General features: G+C 37.3%; 1 protein-coding gene across 1 annotated transcript; it reads left to right on the forward strand.

Moving 5' to 3' along the window:
• The first annotated feature begins 3,202 nt into the window (after window positions 1–3,202).
• Window positions 3,203–17,206, forward strand: gpkow (G patch domain and KOW motifs). Its single transcript, XM_028014251.1, has 11 exons — window positions 3,203–3,406; window positions 3,536–3,696; window positions 3,774–3,919; window positions 7,686–7,792; window positions 11,101–11,305; window positions 12,045–12,177; window positions 13,375–13,546; window positions 14,171–14,291; window positions 15,772–15,841; window positions 16,825–16,910; window positions 16,999–17,206. The coding sequence occupies exons 1-11, from the start codon at window positions 3,231–3,233 to the stop codon at window positions 17,125–17,127; spliced, it is 1,506 nt and encodes a 501-aa protein (XP_027870052.1). The 5' UTR covers window positions 3,203–3,230; the 3' UTR covers window positions 17,128–17,206.
• The last annotated feature ends 174 nt before the right edge of the window (window positions 17,207–17,380 follow it).

The raw sequence follows: 17,380 nt of genomic DNA on the forward strand, positions 1-17,380 counted from the left end.
GAGAGCTCCGTGGTGATCTTGTAGAGAGGGAGAGCGCGGAGAGAGAGAGGAAACAACACACACACACACACACACACACACACACCCACACACACACACACACACACACACACACTATCAGCCAAATCTGACAGCGCCGCTTATAATTTTATAGCAGCTGCTGCACAGTTGGGAGCAAACAACGCGTACAGGATGGATGAGCTTGTTCAGGAGAAGCTATTTTAACTTGTGCAATTCACAGAATAATCCATTTCTTACCTCCATATTCGCTGCCCGTCGCCTCGGATGCTTTACTCTCCCAGATCGCCCAGATATCGAAGCGCAATTAAAGTAGAGTAAATAAGAAAAAAACAAAACCCGCCAAGGCTACTGTAAGTTTAAGGGAAGTAAAGCTGCTGCCGAACTTGTTCCCAAACGCATTGCTGCAGAAAGCCGAGCTTTGGGGTAAACGGGATGAGTGCGGTCAGGTTGACGATCCTGACATGTTCTTTGAGCGCAATGACACAACAAATGAGAAGGTTATCCATGAGAAGTTGAGGAGGGAGGAGGATAAAGGAGTTAAAACGCCGCCCACACCCGCCCAGTGTTTCCATCTGAGACCTACCTGCATCAGCAGCATCGCTTTCTGCTTCGGTTTTGCTTCCGGGACGAACAGGCGTGAGAACGAGGTGAAAACTTGAGTTTTTCCCAAAACATGACGCACTGGGCCATGTAAACCCTGCTAATGTTAAATAGCTGAGAATTTAGTGCTTAAAACGGTGAAACTTACCGAACTGCAGGTGCTTCTTACATTGGAGTAGGGGTGTCTAAAGTCCGGCCCGGGGGCCATTTGTGACCATGAGATTAATTTTTGTGGCCCCTGACAGCAGTTAAAGAATGGCACAATTGGCCACCCAACACTTTTAGTAGTTTCTTTTTTTTGGGGGGGTTAATGGCAAGTTTAAATTTTAAATGCAAAATGATTTTTTTCTTGAGTTATTATTATTATTGTTATTATTATTGTTATTGTTATTACTATATAAAATTCAGCATGTTTTTACTCAAAAACAGACTTTGACATTCCCATCCATTTTATTTGGATGAATAAAAGACTGTTCTTATTTTTGTTGCTGGGGATGAACTAAAAACATTTTATAAACTTAAAAAAACGATAATTAAAAAAGTTAGATATCTTTATACATTAAGATAAATTTAAAATATTACATGTGTTATTTATTGTTGTGCCAGTCGTTCACAATAATATTTTTTGTGATTCTAAATAGAGAAAATATAATAATCTTTGCCCCTGAATATTTTTCGGGGGCTAAAATCGAACATGCTGCTGTTAACGTGCTCCTTTTCAAGCATGTTAAGATTATTGTAGTACAAAAATATGTGTCTTTTGGATTCCTTGTTCATGTGTATGATTTTATATTTCTATCATGTTCAAAATAAATAAGACTCACCTTATAACGGGCTAATAGACAGTGTATAAATATATTAGTAATTAAACTGTGAATACTTTAGAAATTATTAATCGCAGCATGCGACTAGTAAACCTGACTAGTTTCGTGCTAAATAGTGAGCCAAATATGTTTATATTTCAACAGAGTTGCTAAATTAAACACTACCTTGTTGCAGGTTTGCTTCACAACTTTACTTTAAGGCTCTCTTTGATAGTTGTTAATATTTATATTGGAATAATAAAGTACAATGCTATATGCTAAAGAATTATGGCTACAAATGCTGAATGTGCTTAAAAGTTCGTCTGAAATGTTTGATTTAAAAACTCTGCATGAAATACACATGTAAACAGATTTGGCAAGAAACTGGTCAGTTTTCTCTTTTTCTTGTCCATAGTAATTAGATGAAAAAGGCTTATTAATGATTTGTAAAGTGTTGACAGATAAAATTAGAAATTTGTAAGAAGCCTTATTGTGAATCAGTACCAAATTAGAATATTATTAAAAGGAATTTTATTTCTAAAAGTGATCACCTTAAAAAATGTTGAGCTTAATGTATGTATTAAACTGTTAACGTGGATAATTATCGTATATAGCTAATGGAATCTGAATAACATTTCTGAGATCATTTGAATTTTTACATACAACCAATAAAAAATTATTTGTAAAACAAAAATGTCATGCAATGGCCATGAAGCAGCCCTTATGAACATGTGGAAGGTTGATGAGTTTACATCTGTATTTTCAGCAGAGACACTTCCCAAAAGGAGCCAGTCCACAAAACTGCTAAAGAACCTGGCTGTTCATAGAATTGTATGAAAATCAATGGAAAATTGTGTGGAAGGAAGAATAACCCCGGACATGGCTAAAACTGTGGCATTCCCTGCATTAAGCTATGATAGTGATAAAAAGGATGGGACTGGTGCTCAGTAGTCCAAAGTTGTCTGTGATGTAATGTTTGTTGCTGAAATATGCTATCCAAATAAACATGCCTACACTTGTCTTGTCACCATTATTATTGTTTGAAAATAAAGCTCCCAAAGTCTGAAAAAAAGAGTGGAGGGGCACAGAGTAGCAAACTGAAGATAGGTGCCCCACCATAAGATGCCGCCCTGGGTGGTTGCCCATGTCGCCCATATCAGAAACCGCCACTGTGTAAGTGGAAAATAATCCTAAGTAACAAAAATAAAAGCTTTTAAAGAATCAGTCTGTGTGTAGTTAATCTACATAATATGTTTCTCTTTAGGAATTGAGTTGTTGAAATAAATTAACTGTTGAAAAATATCCTAATTTGTTAAGTAATTCTATATATTCTATGGATTTACATATATATGAATATATAAAAAAAAGTAAAATAATAAAAATGATATATATACATAAATATTTTTATTATTTTATTTTTCTATGTAGAGCTTCTTTCTGTGTCCTAAAAAGCACCATACAGATTGGATTTCTTACTATTATGATTTTATTCAAGAATGACAAACATGTAAAAAGATGAAGAAAAGATTACATCTTTGTTATAATAATTATAATATTAGCATAAGAATATTATTATTATTAATAATAATAATAATAATAATAATAATAATAATAATAATAATAATAGTTATGCTATTGACCTACGGTAAAAACTGAACGTACAAGTAGAACAACGTAAATACGCCTGTAACTGCAGTGCATTATGGGACATGTGGCGAGTTCAGGCAGTAAGAGTTATTTAAATTTAGAGAATGCACTCCAGCTCCCAGAATGCACCGTTCTCATTCAGTTCCTTTACAAACAAAAATGGCGTCGCACGGAGAAGATACGGTTGCTAGCAAAGCTGCTATTTCAGATGAGCAGGCAGAGAGAAAAACAGCGGCAGTGTCATTTGGTTTCACTAAAACTGTTAATAAATTTAAACCGACTGCTAGAGTTGAAAAAGATTTTTTGACCGGAATTGACAGGAATGAACTGCAGAGGTGCGCTCGTTGTGCTAATGCTACTATTAAGCCGACACCGTAACGGTTACGTTTGAAATGTGACGTTACTTGGTAATCTGAGGACATCATTTAACTAAATGATCTTTTCTAATTCGTGTATTCTTGCAGTTCAAAACCAACCGAGAAGCCCAAAGAGCTCATCATCCCCCTGATCCAGAAGAACCGCTGGAGCCGAGCGGGGCAGCGCGGGGAAGGAAACGGGAAGCCGGAGGCAGCGGAGCGGGATGGGGATTCTGTGGAGTCTCAGGCTGTGAAAGAGCTGATCGAAGGTGTGGATGGGAGGAAGACATCCTGGTGGACAATGAATAAGAGCATCAGTCTCCTCATGAGTCTCTTCTGCTTTTAGATTCACGAAGGCAGCTTGAACTGTGGGAGAATGGGCCTCAGACAGAGGGGAGCCTCAACCTCTCCATCCCGCTGCTAATGCAAAACAAAGTGCCAGACGGCTTTGAGGATGGAGACCTTGTCAAGGTGGACCTGCGACCTGAATCTGTGAGTAGGGGAAAGTGGTAAAGGTGACCTACTATACTTCCTTGAACAGGTTAGGATCGGTCTATGTCCTATACAACACAAAATTAATATTAGATCTTGAGATTTTAATCTGTTTTGAGCTCCTTTCAGAATGAGCTGTTTTAGGACCTCTTGTCACTTTAAATCTAAATAAACTGCTGTTTACACTCGCATGCGAAAATAGCTGTAAACAATTGTACGTCTTTGGAAAGCAGAAGTAGAGGCTCCTGCACAACCAACAAGGGTACGGCAAGTGGCTTCTGATCGATAAGTCAACAACAAAACACTTAATTTTTCTAGCAGCCATTGTACAGGGGTAAAACCAGCTGACCAAAGGTGTTGGGGTTGCTAGGTGACAGACAGTAACTGCTGATTTGTGATCTTAAATTTGGAAGGATTTAGAAAAGGCCCATTTTCTAGAAACCAAAAAACCCCAGAAACGGTTTAGTGGTTTTATTTCTTAGCATTTGTTTTGTTTTAGTAGCAGATGAGACGCAAACGGAAGCAAAACATGAATTGCTCATAATAGACCCTTTAAAATTGGTTCTAAAGTTTTTGAAGTAATGGATTAAGGAGAAGTATGGAATATTGTATTACAATATATTGTGGTTTCAGATGTTATTTCCTGTCCCTTTGTGTAGACCTGGTTTCCATTCATCCTCTGGAAATTTGAGTCTTGAAAAGTGTGGCATTTATACATAAACAATTTGTTAGATCCTGACTACATGATCTATGACCCTGATATTCTATTTAAAATTGATCTATTGATGCGATTGTGTGAATCAATACATGTTGTAACCAGGAATAGAAAAACCTGTTGCTGTTACCAGACGGTTTGAAAGCAGCTTGTTGCTTTTATGCGTTTATTCTCAGACTTGTAATTCTTTTGCTTAAAAATCCCAACTTGTAAGATGTTTGGCAATAAGACAAAATAGAAGCGCATCACTTCAGGGTCTCATGAACAAGAAGGAGCAGCAGCTCCTCCACATTAAGCAAGAAGATCATTTCAGCCACTTGTAATCAGGATCTTGTTCTTTTGTTCATGATCCATATTTTATGACCATATGGTGAGTTGAAGCACTAAATTGAGAGCTTCGTCTTTCCATCTCTGTTGTTTTCTCCCTGCGACGGAGCCGAGCAGTGAGTGCTTTAGACACAGAGTTTCAATCGGTTTGTCAGTCGGTGCTTGAAATGATTGAAAATGCTTGAATTTCTATTAGGTGTTTTCCAGGTTTGGAAAGTGCTTGATTTTGGTATAAAGTCTTTGAAAGTTCTTGATACTCAAACTGCATAGTTTTGTATAAAGTGCAATCAAAGGTTTGATTAAAAACCTAAATTTAGAAAACATTATTTACAGTTCAAACAAGATATTTTCACACACCTAATAAAAATACTTTTTTTCTCTCACTGCCTGAAGTTAAATGAAACCAAACATTTGTTTCAGTTAAAATTACCAAAATTATTTCTATTTGCTAAATGCCAGAAAACGTAGCAAGAGCATTTTTTAGTAACTTTCTTTGTGTATTGAGATAAAGCATTGAATCTGAGCAAGAAGTTCATTTACCTGAACACAATTTGTTTTGTTTCAGTGTAACAAATATGTATTATTCCAAATTTATCAATGACTCATTGATCTGTGTTAATTGAATTTAAAGGTTGTCTGATATTTTATACTTTTTTTGGTTAAATTAGTGTGTAAGCAAGACATTTCAAACCATAAAATATTGTTATATTTTGATTCATTTTGTCCATGCTATAGAATATCAATACTACTATCTCAATACATTATTGTTAACAGTAATAAATATTATTAAGGCTGCACTGATTGCAGTTTTCTGGCTGATTGCTGATTACCAATTTTGGACGATACCAGGTTGTTTTTTTTGTCTGAAATTTTGCTAAATAAAGCAAGAAAGTTGTTGAGTTGGCAGCAGTGGAGTGACTATTCTTAACTGAAAGCGTGAAGACATGACCCGGTGGGCCGGTTCTGTCAGTCAAATGTCTCTCACTGCAGAGCAGAAGAGGACAGTGGCTGATTTTTAGATCTTTGCTGAGGTAGATAAGATCTGTGGATAAGATCAGCTTCACATGTAAGAGATCACCAAACTCCCAAAATTAAGGAAATTGTCACCAATAAATTGTTGCACCCCTAAATATTATCATGTAATTGTGAATGTAAACTGCCTTTTAGTTCATTTTTATAGCTTTTACCCTCAAAGTGCTGGAAAAGTTTGAAATCTTACCTTAAAAATGCATGAAAAGTTCTTAATTTCGTTGATTAAAGTTTCCTCAAACCGTATAAAAATATATGAACATCACAATACAATCTCTGATTCAGGGGTTTATTTTAGCATGAATTTCCTGACAGTACAGAATGTCGACTGGCAGCTGAAATTTGAGTGTGTGAAAGTGCTGAGTGGCCTGACATGGCTGCATGCGTATACAGTTGCACAGATGACTGTCAGTACAGCACGGCTTCAGTAGCAGACGGGCGTCAGCGTTCTCCCCAGAGACATGAGGGCAGCCAATCACATCTCTCTGTTTGTTTTCATAAGAGGCCTGGCGTGTCACCTCAGTATGTGCTCAGTCACATCCCATCTGAGCGGCAGGACGCCCGAGTCACGGCGGCCCCAGGCGCGTTTTGATGTCAGGGTGGGCTGCCTGCAGAAAAACCTCCGGAGTCTGAGTGTGACGGCCCGGGGCCAAACGGCTGAGTAAGAGCCACGTTACAAGCTGCTTCCCTCTCTCAGCAGCTGCTGTTTCAGAACTCCAAAGTTTACATCCATCCATCCATTTTCTAACACATGGGGTCGGGAAAGTGCTGGTGCCTATCTCCAGTGAACGTTTCGGGCGAGAGGAGGGATCACCGTGAACAGGTCGTCAGTTTGTCGCAGGGCAACACAGAGACACACAGCACATACACTCACACCTAGGGAGAATTTAGAGAGACCAATTAACCTGCCAGTCATGTTTTTGGACTGTGGGACAACATGCAAGACCCCGGGCCGGGAATCGAACCCAGGACCTTGCAAGACAACAGTGCTACCAACTGCGCCGCTGTGCAGCCCCCCCAATAATTTTCCAATTAGGGATGAATTGATCAGCTTTTTTCAGCTCCGATACCAATATCTGAGGTTTAGGGCCGACCACAGTACCTGACAACTGAAACAAAAGTAGCAAAACTTCAACAACTACAAGTAAACAGTAGTCGTCCAAGAAATTACTCAACAGTAAAAAAGCCTGTTGAAATACTGAGTAGCTGATCAAATGATCAAACATTTAATATTTAAAAATTACATTATCAGACGGATCAAAATATAAAGTTAAGTGGAAATCTTATTTTAAAATGACAATAATTTATGTAATTAACAAAAAATAACAAAATCAGGCAAAATAATTTTTCCAAATCAGTTTCTTTCAATAAAAAAAACTTTTGAAACTTTAACAGAAACGGCAGGCGTGTGTCTGAGCCTGGTGACATTTTGGTTAAAACATGTTTGTTTTTCATTCAGTTGGTAGAAAATCCAGACAATTTACTCAAGAGTAGAATTACTTCTTAATAAATTTACTCAAGTAAAAGTAAAAAGCACAGTGTGGTAAAAATACTCCTAAAAGTAAACTTTTTCTAAGAAGTTACTCACATAGATGTAACGAGTTGCTACCCATTTCTAATTGGTATTAAAGCCTTCGTGAGCACGGTGTTGATTTGTCTGTTTAATTCTTAGTTTTTATTTGTTTTTTATTTTAGTCGACGGAGGCAGACTATGAGAGTGTTCCTGTTGAGGCTTATGGACTCGCTATGCTGAAAGGAATGGGATGGAAGAAAGGAGAGGGAATCGGACGGACATTTAAACAGTAAGTGACAGATTTACTGTTTCTGTCTTCTGTAATAACAAAAGTCTAACACTTTTTAAAAATCTCACAATCTTGGTTGGATATATAGTTTATAACCATAACTGCTGCCATTCTTGCACAACCATCTGCTCTGTTTTTACTCATTTCTAAATAACATCTATGTTTCCTGCACCAATATACTGTATTGCAGGGTTTCCCCAGAATATCATAAGCCTGGCGGGCCACCAGGCTTTACTTGTGCCCCCACCAGGCCAAGCATTGCTTATTTATTTAAGTCTTTTTAAAATGTTTGCATTTTTTAAAATCAAATCAAATTTTATTTGTATAGCACATTTCAGCAGCAAGGCATTTCAAAGTGCTTTACATCATATCCAACACAGAAACACAATGCAACATAGAATCAACAATCAAAACACGACATTAAGTCACGTTCCATCAATAAATTTGTTATTGATTACGTTTCAAATACAATCCTAAACAGGTGGATTTTTAGTCGAGTTTACATCCATAGAAAGTTTACCTGTTACACCCCTAATGTGTTATATGGATTAGACGTTATAGTTGGTGTTAAGGTATTAATCTTCCAATCTTTCAATAACATATAATTATCAAGGGATGTTTTCAAATTTCCTGTCAACATTAAACATTTTTTAACTCAGAAACACGACGAGCCGCTGGATGAATGACTGCCCAACCACTGGACTTAGCAAGTTTTCTGGGGGAAACCTTGTATTGTAAATAGTCAGTATTTTGTTTTTAAATGCAAATTATGTACATTTTTGAAAAAATTTATGCCACTCATTTTAAATCTTGTGTCCAATCTGTCTTATTTATGTTATTGTTTTTAATCCTGTTTTTTTTCCTATCACTTTAACACTTTTATGTCTGTTGCTGCTGTTTGAAAGGCTGTTTCTATTCTTCTACTCATTTAAAAGTATTTGGGTGTTTAAAATGACTCCACATCCATCCACCAGTTCATACCAATGTTTTGTTTTTGTATACCACCATCTAATTCTGTCTTCTATCTAAAAACAAACCATTTTAACCTTTGAAACTCTGCATATCAGTTTATTCTTCATTGTAAAGTAATTTCATGAATTGCAGAGAAGTTCTTTATTTTTATCTTTTTTCTCTTTCTTTTCTTTTGTTTCTAGTCATATTTTGGGTCATAAATAGATTCATAAAATATGACACCTAATTAAATCAAAAGTTATCTTTTATATATTTAAAACACAGTTGGCATCATTGTGCAGGCTAATCTTTCCTCCTGCATTGTACCACGTGCAGCACATGTGTCAAACCCGAGGCCTGGGGGCCAAATCTGGCCCGCCGTAGCTTTTTATTTGGCCCTCTAGACTCCAGACTACATCAATAAATCACTCCAGTTTTTCAACAAATCTGCAAAACTCACAAAAATCAACAGACTCACATTTTTTTCTGATTTTTACTGCAATTCTTTCTCAAAAATGGCCAAAACGTTGAGTTTAAGTGAGTGCTGTTGCAGCCTCACTTGATGTCAACTTACATAGCCTGATAGTGGTCGATACGGCAATTAATAAAAGTCACATTTTGCATCATACGTGAGTGCAAATATCATAAAATTGCCTTACAAACATTTATAAATTAGCCCCACAAAATTTTGGATTTTAATTGCAAAAAATCAATCACAAAATCCTGGATGGACTGGTCATTGTGAAAAGGTTTTAAGGAACACTGAATGCTGAAACAAACATGTATTTATTAATATTTTAAAAGTTTATTGGTTTCATCAATGCATTCTGGTGTAACCGGCCCTTTAAGAACATTCAGATTTTTGATATGACCCAAAATGAGTCTGACCCCCTGACCTGCAGCATACAGGTGCAGTCTTTTGATCTGATAGATATTTTTTCTTTCTTTTTGCTGCAGAGTTTTGCTGTTCAGACTGTATTTTATTTTATTTATTTATTTATTTTGTTAGCGGTCTTCCGGATGGCAGCACTCATTTCACAAAAACCTGCAGAAATTATGTTTTTAATGACCAAATTACTCGCGCTCTGATCACTAATAAACCTCCGTACCAACGTTAATGCTGATTTATGATCAGTTTGTGTATTTTAGTTTTCTGGTGCTGGTTTGTGTTTGTATTTATAGATGTAGCAACAAATGCCGTTCTCTCTGGATGCCTGACGCAGTTCTGGAGCGCTGGCAGAGATTTGCTCCACACCCGTCTCTATTTTTATTGCCGCTGCCTCGGGGCTCGACGATCACAGCCATCCATTTGTTTTTTTCTCTCCTTCCAGATTTGTTTCTGGTTTCTCTGAATCTACTAAGGATTTTTTTTCAGGGCATTTAATCAAATTCTTTTGTTTTACTACCTTAATTTTGCTTATTTATAATTAATTGGTGCTTTACATACAAAGGCCTGTCACGATAACTAATTTTACAAGACACTAAATTGCCCCAGAAGTTACGGTGATAAACGATAATATTGTTGTTTTGAGACAATTTTCAGTTAATATAATAGTAATGGCATAATAATGCAAGAACACAATAAACTTTAAACTCAAATGAACATTTAACGCTGGAAATGGAAGACATTTTAAATATCCAAAATAAATAAACAAAACAACTAATAAAATTATAAAGTCTCTGTAAATAAAATTTTCCTTAAAAAAGGAGCCAGTTGAGACCAAATCACCAGATTGAAAACTTTTGTTATCCAGTTTTTGGTAGAAAGAGAGAAAAGAAAAAAACAATTGAGCTCATTTTAATTCATGATGCGATTAATGGATATTTTCATTATTGTGACAGGCATATTTTCAAGATATATGGCGTAATAAAACAAGAACCCAGTACCAAAGATCACTAAACTTTCTAATTTAATGAACATTTGTCCAAAATAAATAAACAAAACAACAGAAGCAACAAATAAAATTAATTATGAAGTCTCTATAAACAAAATGATCCTTCAAAAAAAGGGCTGGTTGAGACCAAATTACCAGACTGGAGATTTTTGTTTTCTAATTTTTGGTATTAGTTGTTTAATTTTTTATGCGTTTATTTGATTTATTGCTTATTGCGACAGGCCTAGCCTTACATGTTACACAATCTTCCTTAATTCTAAAAAATCGTCATTTTATTTTATTTTCTCGCAACAATTTTATCACTCCACAGATCACTGCGTTTCTTAATTTAAAAAAATAAAACCACAAATGGAGATCTGACAAACTCAAACTGTGAAAACGAAGCGGCGTCTCCCTGTAGCCTGATTTAAATCCTGCACATGTCCAGATCTTTGTTCATTGATCTAACGCTTTCGCCCACAGAGACGTGAAGCCAATCGAACACCAGCTCCGTCCTAAAGGCCTGGGCCTCGGCGCCGATCGATCGGCCATAAAGGATCTGGAGCCCAGCAAGCGCCAGCGTCCGCCGAAGCCGGGCGAGGAGCAAACCAAGCAGGAGGAGCTGGCGATGGTTCCTGGAGGCTGCGTTCTGGTGGGATCCGGGGCCCACAAGGACCTTTACGGCAAAGTAAAACTCGGTGCACCGATTGCAGTTTTCTGAGAAATCCTGACCTGCTGGTTCCGATTTTGGACGATAAAATAATTTTTTGCTTGAAATGGTGATAAATTTAGAAAGTCGCTAAGTTGGCAACAGTGGGCTGACGATTGTTAACAGCAAATGTGCAGACATGACCTGGTGAGCCGGTCTGTCAGTAAAACGTCTCTAACAGGAGAGCAGAAGAAGACGGCGGCTGATTTCTAGATCTTTGCTGAGCTAGATAAGATCAGCTTCACATGTAAGTAACTGCTGATCGCTGATCTCCCAAATTTAACCCTTCCAAACCGAACGTAGCGGCGACGATCCAACCAAATTTGCAGTACCGTAATTCCACCACACTTTGCTCTGTCTGAAAAATTCCAACTGCTTCTGAAAGGAGAGACGTTGCGCTTTCCAGCCAATATTGGGTTATTACGGTAATTTCCGTCCCGCCGTTGCAGGAAGTGAAATGAATCTGAAGGTCACTTTTAACTACTAAATATTGAAAGTTCCAGTTGTTATGGATAAATGGGCAAATATATTTACTCACAGGATGTTTAAAGAACTTTGTACAATTAAAATGAGCAAAAATATTCAGGCAGCGATTTGAAACTTAGGACTCAAAGGGTTAAGGAAATCTGCGCCAATAAATCAGTGCAATCCTGAACGCATCTCTGGCCGTCTAATTCACATAAAACATGTCTGATGAGTTTTTGTTTCTGCGTGGCAGATTGAAGGCGTAGACGCAGACAACGCTCGAGTCGTGGTAAAGCTCGCCATCGGCGGAAAGACGGTGACGCTCAGCCAGTACGGAGTTAAACTGGTCGGGACGAAAGAATACGAGAAAAACAGCAAAGACCTCAGTGAGTATTCGATGTCAAATTTATTTATGTATCACTTTTAAAAACTGGTTAAAAACGGCACCAGAGCTACTAAGACAATAGAATAAGATGATGAAAAGAGAAGAGAAATAATAATAATACAAAAAAATAAGCGTTATAATAATAAGTAAATAAAATACAAATAAAATATCACAACAGAAAAGTTACAGTATGAGGCCTCAATTAAATGCTAATGGAAACAGTGTCACTGTTTACTCGTTTTATTATTATTATTTTAGAAGAATCTTTAAAATATCACTGCAGATGCATCACAATAATAAAACAATACTCATCCATCCATCCATCCATCCATTTTCTGTTCACCCTTGTCCCTAATGGGGTCGGGAGGGTTGCTGGTGCCCATCTCCAGCTACGTTCCGGGCGAGAGGCGGGGTACACCCTGGACAGGTCGCCAGTCTGTCGCAGGGCAACACAGAGACATACAGGACAAACAACCATGCACACACACACTCACACCTAGGGAGAATTTAGAGAAACCAATTGACCTGACAGTCATGTTTTTGGACTGTGGGAGGAAGCCGGAGTACCCGGAGAGAACCCACGCATGCACAGGGAGAACATGCAAACTCCGTGCAGAAAGACCCCGGCCGGGAATCGAACCCAGGCGGGAATCTTGCTGCAAGGCAACAGTGCTACCAACTGCGCCACTGTGCAGTAAACAGTAAAACAATACTGTTTTCAGGAAATCAAATGTAAAAAAAGTAAAACATTTACCAGCTTATGGCTAATGAAAAACTAGAACTAATTTTCCTAGACGGTGAACATCAGGGCCAAAATTGTCCTCCTCAATTAAAAACACAAAATTATTATTATTTTCTCTTTTTCCTGCACAGTAATAAATAATACATGTGATATTTTACGTTTTGCGTAATGTTTACATTTATTTAACTTTTATGACTTATTTTTCATTTTTAAAGTCTGTAAAATGTTTTAATTTATTCCCAGCACCAAAAGTAAGAATTTCTTTTACAACTTTTACTTTGAAGAAACGTAGATAATAAGAGTTAATACATTTAATTTCCCTTTGGGATCAATAAAGTCTTTTTGAATTGAATTGTTAGGCTTGTTCTTTAATCACAGCAGGAATAAATTCATCCTGCAGAGCGATGTTATTCTAATTTATTGAGATCTAATGGTTCTGTCCGACCCAACTCACAGGCCGGCTCAGTAAGGCCCACAAAGACAAGGAGAAGGAGAAAGAGAAGGAGCGACAGAGACTTGAGGAGAAAGAAAAGAGCAGCAGTAGTGACAAAGTCAAACACAAGTCATCTGAAAGGGAGGAAGGGAAAGATGAGAGGAAGAGGAAACACAGAGAATCAAGTCAAGACAGGTACGTTTTCACTTTAAATCATCTCGTTCAGTTTCCGTGAAGGAGACCTATTATGATTCCTTGAACAGGCCAGCATGTTACAAAACATGTTCATTACATTTTTTGCATAAAATCATCCTTAGATAATGAGATTTTAGTCGTTTACACTCCCAAGTGAAAATGGCTGCAGATGCAGCCGTACATCTTTGAGAAGCATTAGTAGAGCCTCCTGCACGACCAGTAGCAATGCAGCAAACGGTTCCTGGATGGTGAGTCAACAACAAAACACTTGCCTTTTCCAGCAGCCATTGTACAGCGCATGGAGCGGTAAAACCAGCTGACCAAACAAGCTCGACTCGGGCTGCTTGGTAACGGGCGGAGTTCCGCTGGGGTTGCTAGGTAACAGTGGAACTGCTGAGGTCACCTGTTTTTTTCACTGGTTTTTGAAACGTCTCATTTTCCAGAGCCCAAAAAATATCAATTTACTGCCAAAAATGTCTGTCGGTTTTTTTAAGGACTTTTTTTAAAAGCATTTGAGACCCAAATAAAAATACGAAAACATGTCAGATGTGAATTTTGCTCAATAGGTCACCGTTAAATCCTTGATTAGCTGTTTTCTTTGGTGTTTTTTTTGTTCCTGTGCAGAGATAAGCCACCAGTGAAAGAAGCGCGGCAGGCTTCAGCTCCTCCCTCCTGGCTCCAGAGGGATCTGAAAGTCCGCTTCATAGACAAGGCGTTTAAAGGCGGCCGGTACTACAACTCAAAGGTAGCGACGCCTCGGCTGCTTTTCTCTGTTTCACTCAAACGCAGCTCAATGCTGTGAAGTTGAAGCTGAGAACATGATTATTGACTCTGTCACTGGCTTCCCACTTAAGGTTCTGTGCTGCTCACCGTAGCAGCTGTACTAACAAATCCAGACGTAATCAACATTATTTACACAGATTTTAAAGAGAATCAATGTTTTATACCACTAAATATGGTCTTACTTCTTCTGTTAAACTAGAAGTTTAACTGTATTTACACAAAAAACAGCAGAAATCAACAATTATTTCTACTTCTGCTGCAAAAACAAAATAACATCTTGATTATCACAGCTTCAACATGGAAATCTGACAGTTTTGCCTTGATTGACTGTTTATTTGCAGTTCAGATACAAACATCATTAGAGGCATCAAAATGAAGAAATTCCACCTATAAATACATCAACAATTAACATGTACTGTACTTTGATGTTATTTCTGTTGAACTCAATATAAAAAAAACATAGAAAAATTAGCAGTAGAGCTGCAACTAAAGATTATCTTAGTAACGTAGTTACTAAGATAATCTTTAGTTATTAATTTAGCATTTAGAATAAAAACAGTTTTGACTGTAAATTTGTTTAATCCAAGAACGTTTAAAGTATTTCTAATATTGTGTAAAAACACTTAAGTGGCTAAATAAAAAAATTGTGGAATGTGGCAATTTTCTTTCTTATTGCCAAAGTGTTTTTATCCTAAATGCTTAATCCATATACCCTTAAGTCCTTTTTGGCTTAATTAATTCTCTGGATGTGTTTTTCTTTTCAATAACTGTCCTTTTTAAAATTAATTAAGTGCAATTACTGAATTACTTGACGATTATTTAATAATCAATTGTGATTAATCGTCTCAGTCCTCATTAGCAGCATATTATTTGATGAATAAATATTAATGTGTGTAATTATTTCCCTTTCTGATTTAATCTAAGCCACATCAAAAGCATTTTTCTTCCGTTTTTTGTTTCAGAAAGCTTAGATTAGAAAATCTGAATCCAACAAATTCAGAGAAAATATGAAAATATAAAATGTCTAGTGAGTGCATCTAGTGAGAATAATGTTTTCTGCAGCATTTACGTTTTATAATTTGGATTTTGTGTGAAGATTTAAGCAAAAATGTAGCATAAACAGCCATTTAAATTAGCTTTAAGTCAACAGGATATTATACATTCTGCAATTTGACATTATGTTCTTTATAGTGTTAGTAAGGCTATCTGCTGAGGTAACCAGCATGCAATCTGCTGCCGACACAATCCTTATGGCTTAATATATAAATAAATAAAAAACAACTGTCACACTGATAACATTGAGTTTTTGCACCATGACTAACTGGGTTTTAGGCAATTGGAAATATTTCCCAACTGTTGATCCTTTAAACTAAAACCTTTATTTGTTGTTTAATCCCAGTAAATTCAGGATTGTTTTTGAACTCGGTCTCACTTCCCTTCAGATGCGAGTGGAGGATGTCCTGACGCCGTTTACCTGCGTGTGTCGAACTGAAGAGGGAAGACTGCTAGACGGTGAGTCAGCCGTGAAATCTCTCGCTCGTTTTGTGTAAGTTTGTACTCGGGCGTTCCCTGTGGGCAAAATGTGTTTATCTGTTTAGGCAGCATCAAAATAAAGCTGCTATTACTCAGCCAATATAGTTTAATTCATTACGGACGTCTTGTGGTTAAAACAGCCTCAGTCTCCAGTTAGACCTCAGTATGAACCATGTTTACTTTTTAGGAAGAGTTTTAAAATTGTTAGTAGTGTTAGAAAATGTAAAAGCTACAAATTTGGTTTCCAAATGTAGCATGACAAATTTGACGTGTGTAAACACTCACAGTTAAAACCTCGTTTCCATTTTCTTAGGTTGTGTTAGCGGGAAAAATGACTCTTGGTCTTTTACCAAAAACAAAACATAAAGCGCTAAAATCTGACGCTACTCCATTTTTGTTTACATTTCCTGAAGAAGGAAGTTACGCTCATTTCTTCTTCAGAGATTTTTGTCATTTCCTTCTGTTGTTCTTGTGGCAGCGCCACCACAGGCGAGGAGGGGAACAGGTTTTTTAAATAGTTTGGATCATTTGACTTGGTGCAATCAAACCACAACCGCTGAAAATGTAACAAATGTTAGAAGTTTTTCACTCCTCTGATTTAAGCATACTGTGCTTGTATCATTTTTCTTTTGAACTACCATTAGCAAAAGTATTCATACCCTCTCCACAAGCAAATTAGATCCACACTTTTCAGATTTCTCCTTACACTACACAATTATTTGTTACTTTTTGTTGGTCTGTCACATAAAATCCTACACTTACTGAGCTTCTAAATGTCATTTTCTAGCTGTCACCTCTAAATATTTTGTCGGTATGAAGTAAAAATAATCAGCAGCCTCCAGCCTTCATGAAAAAGCAGCAGAATAATGATCGGCGACTGGATGATCAGTCCGCTCCTGACTGCTGCTATGGAAACGGCCACTCTAAATTACGTTAGCGATTAACCCGTCTCTCTGTGGCAGATGTGAAGCAGAACATGCTGGAAACCATCGTCCCAAAAGGAGAGTACGACGCTGTGATGGTGGTTCTGGGCGAGCACAGAGGACAGGTGAGTAATGGGTTTCGTTTTTATCTGGTCTGGATGTGACTGATTGATTGATTGCTGCTAATCGCCGGCTCTTCGTTTGTCGGATCAGGTCGGCCGTATTCTTCAGCGGGATAAGAACAAATGCAGAGCGATGGTGCAGCTCGACAGATACGAGGAGAAATTATTCACTCTGGATTATGACTCCATTTGTCACTATGTGGGAGCCACAGACGACTGATCTCGGGCTTCCTGTAATGTTCAGATGTAACCTTTAAATCATGTAATGTTTTTTAATAAAAATATATTTAAAAAATTCACATCTGGACTTGTTTGTTCGGGTGATGTTATTCCTCTTCAGGAAAAGACGAAAGTTTCACAGCAATGTTGAAATTTATTATTATGGCCAGAGATGGTTGTAGTAGCAACAAAAAAGTCAATATTTAATATAAAACATATTTACAACATGTTTGCATGGATGCACACATCTAAAA

This window comes from Xiphophorus couchianus, chromosome 1 (genome assembly GCF_001444195.1).
Source record: "Xiphophorus couchianus chromosome 1, X_couchianus-1.0, whole genome shotgun sequence".
In the NCBI taxonomy this organism is placed as follows: Eukaryota; Metazoa; Chordata; class Actinopteri; order Cyprinodontiformes; family Poeciliidae; genus Xiphophorus; species Xiphophorus couchianus.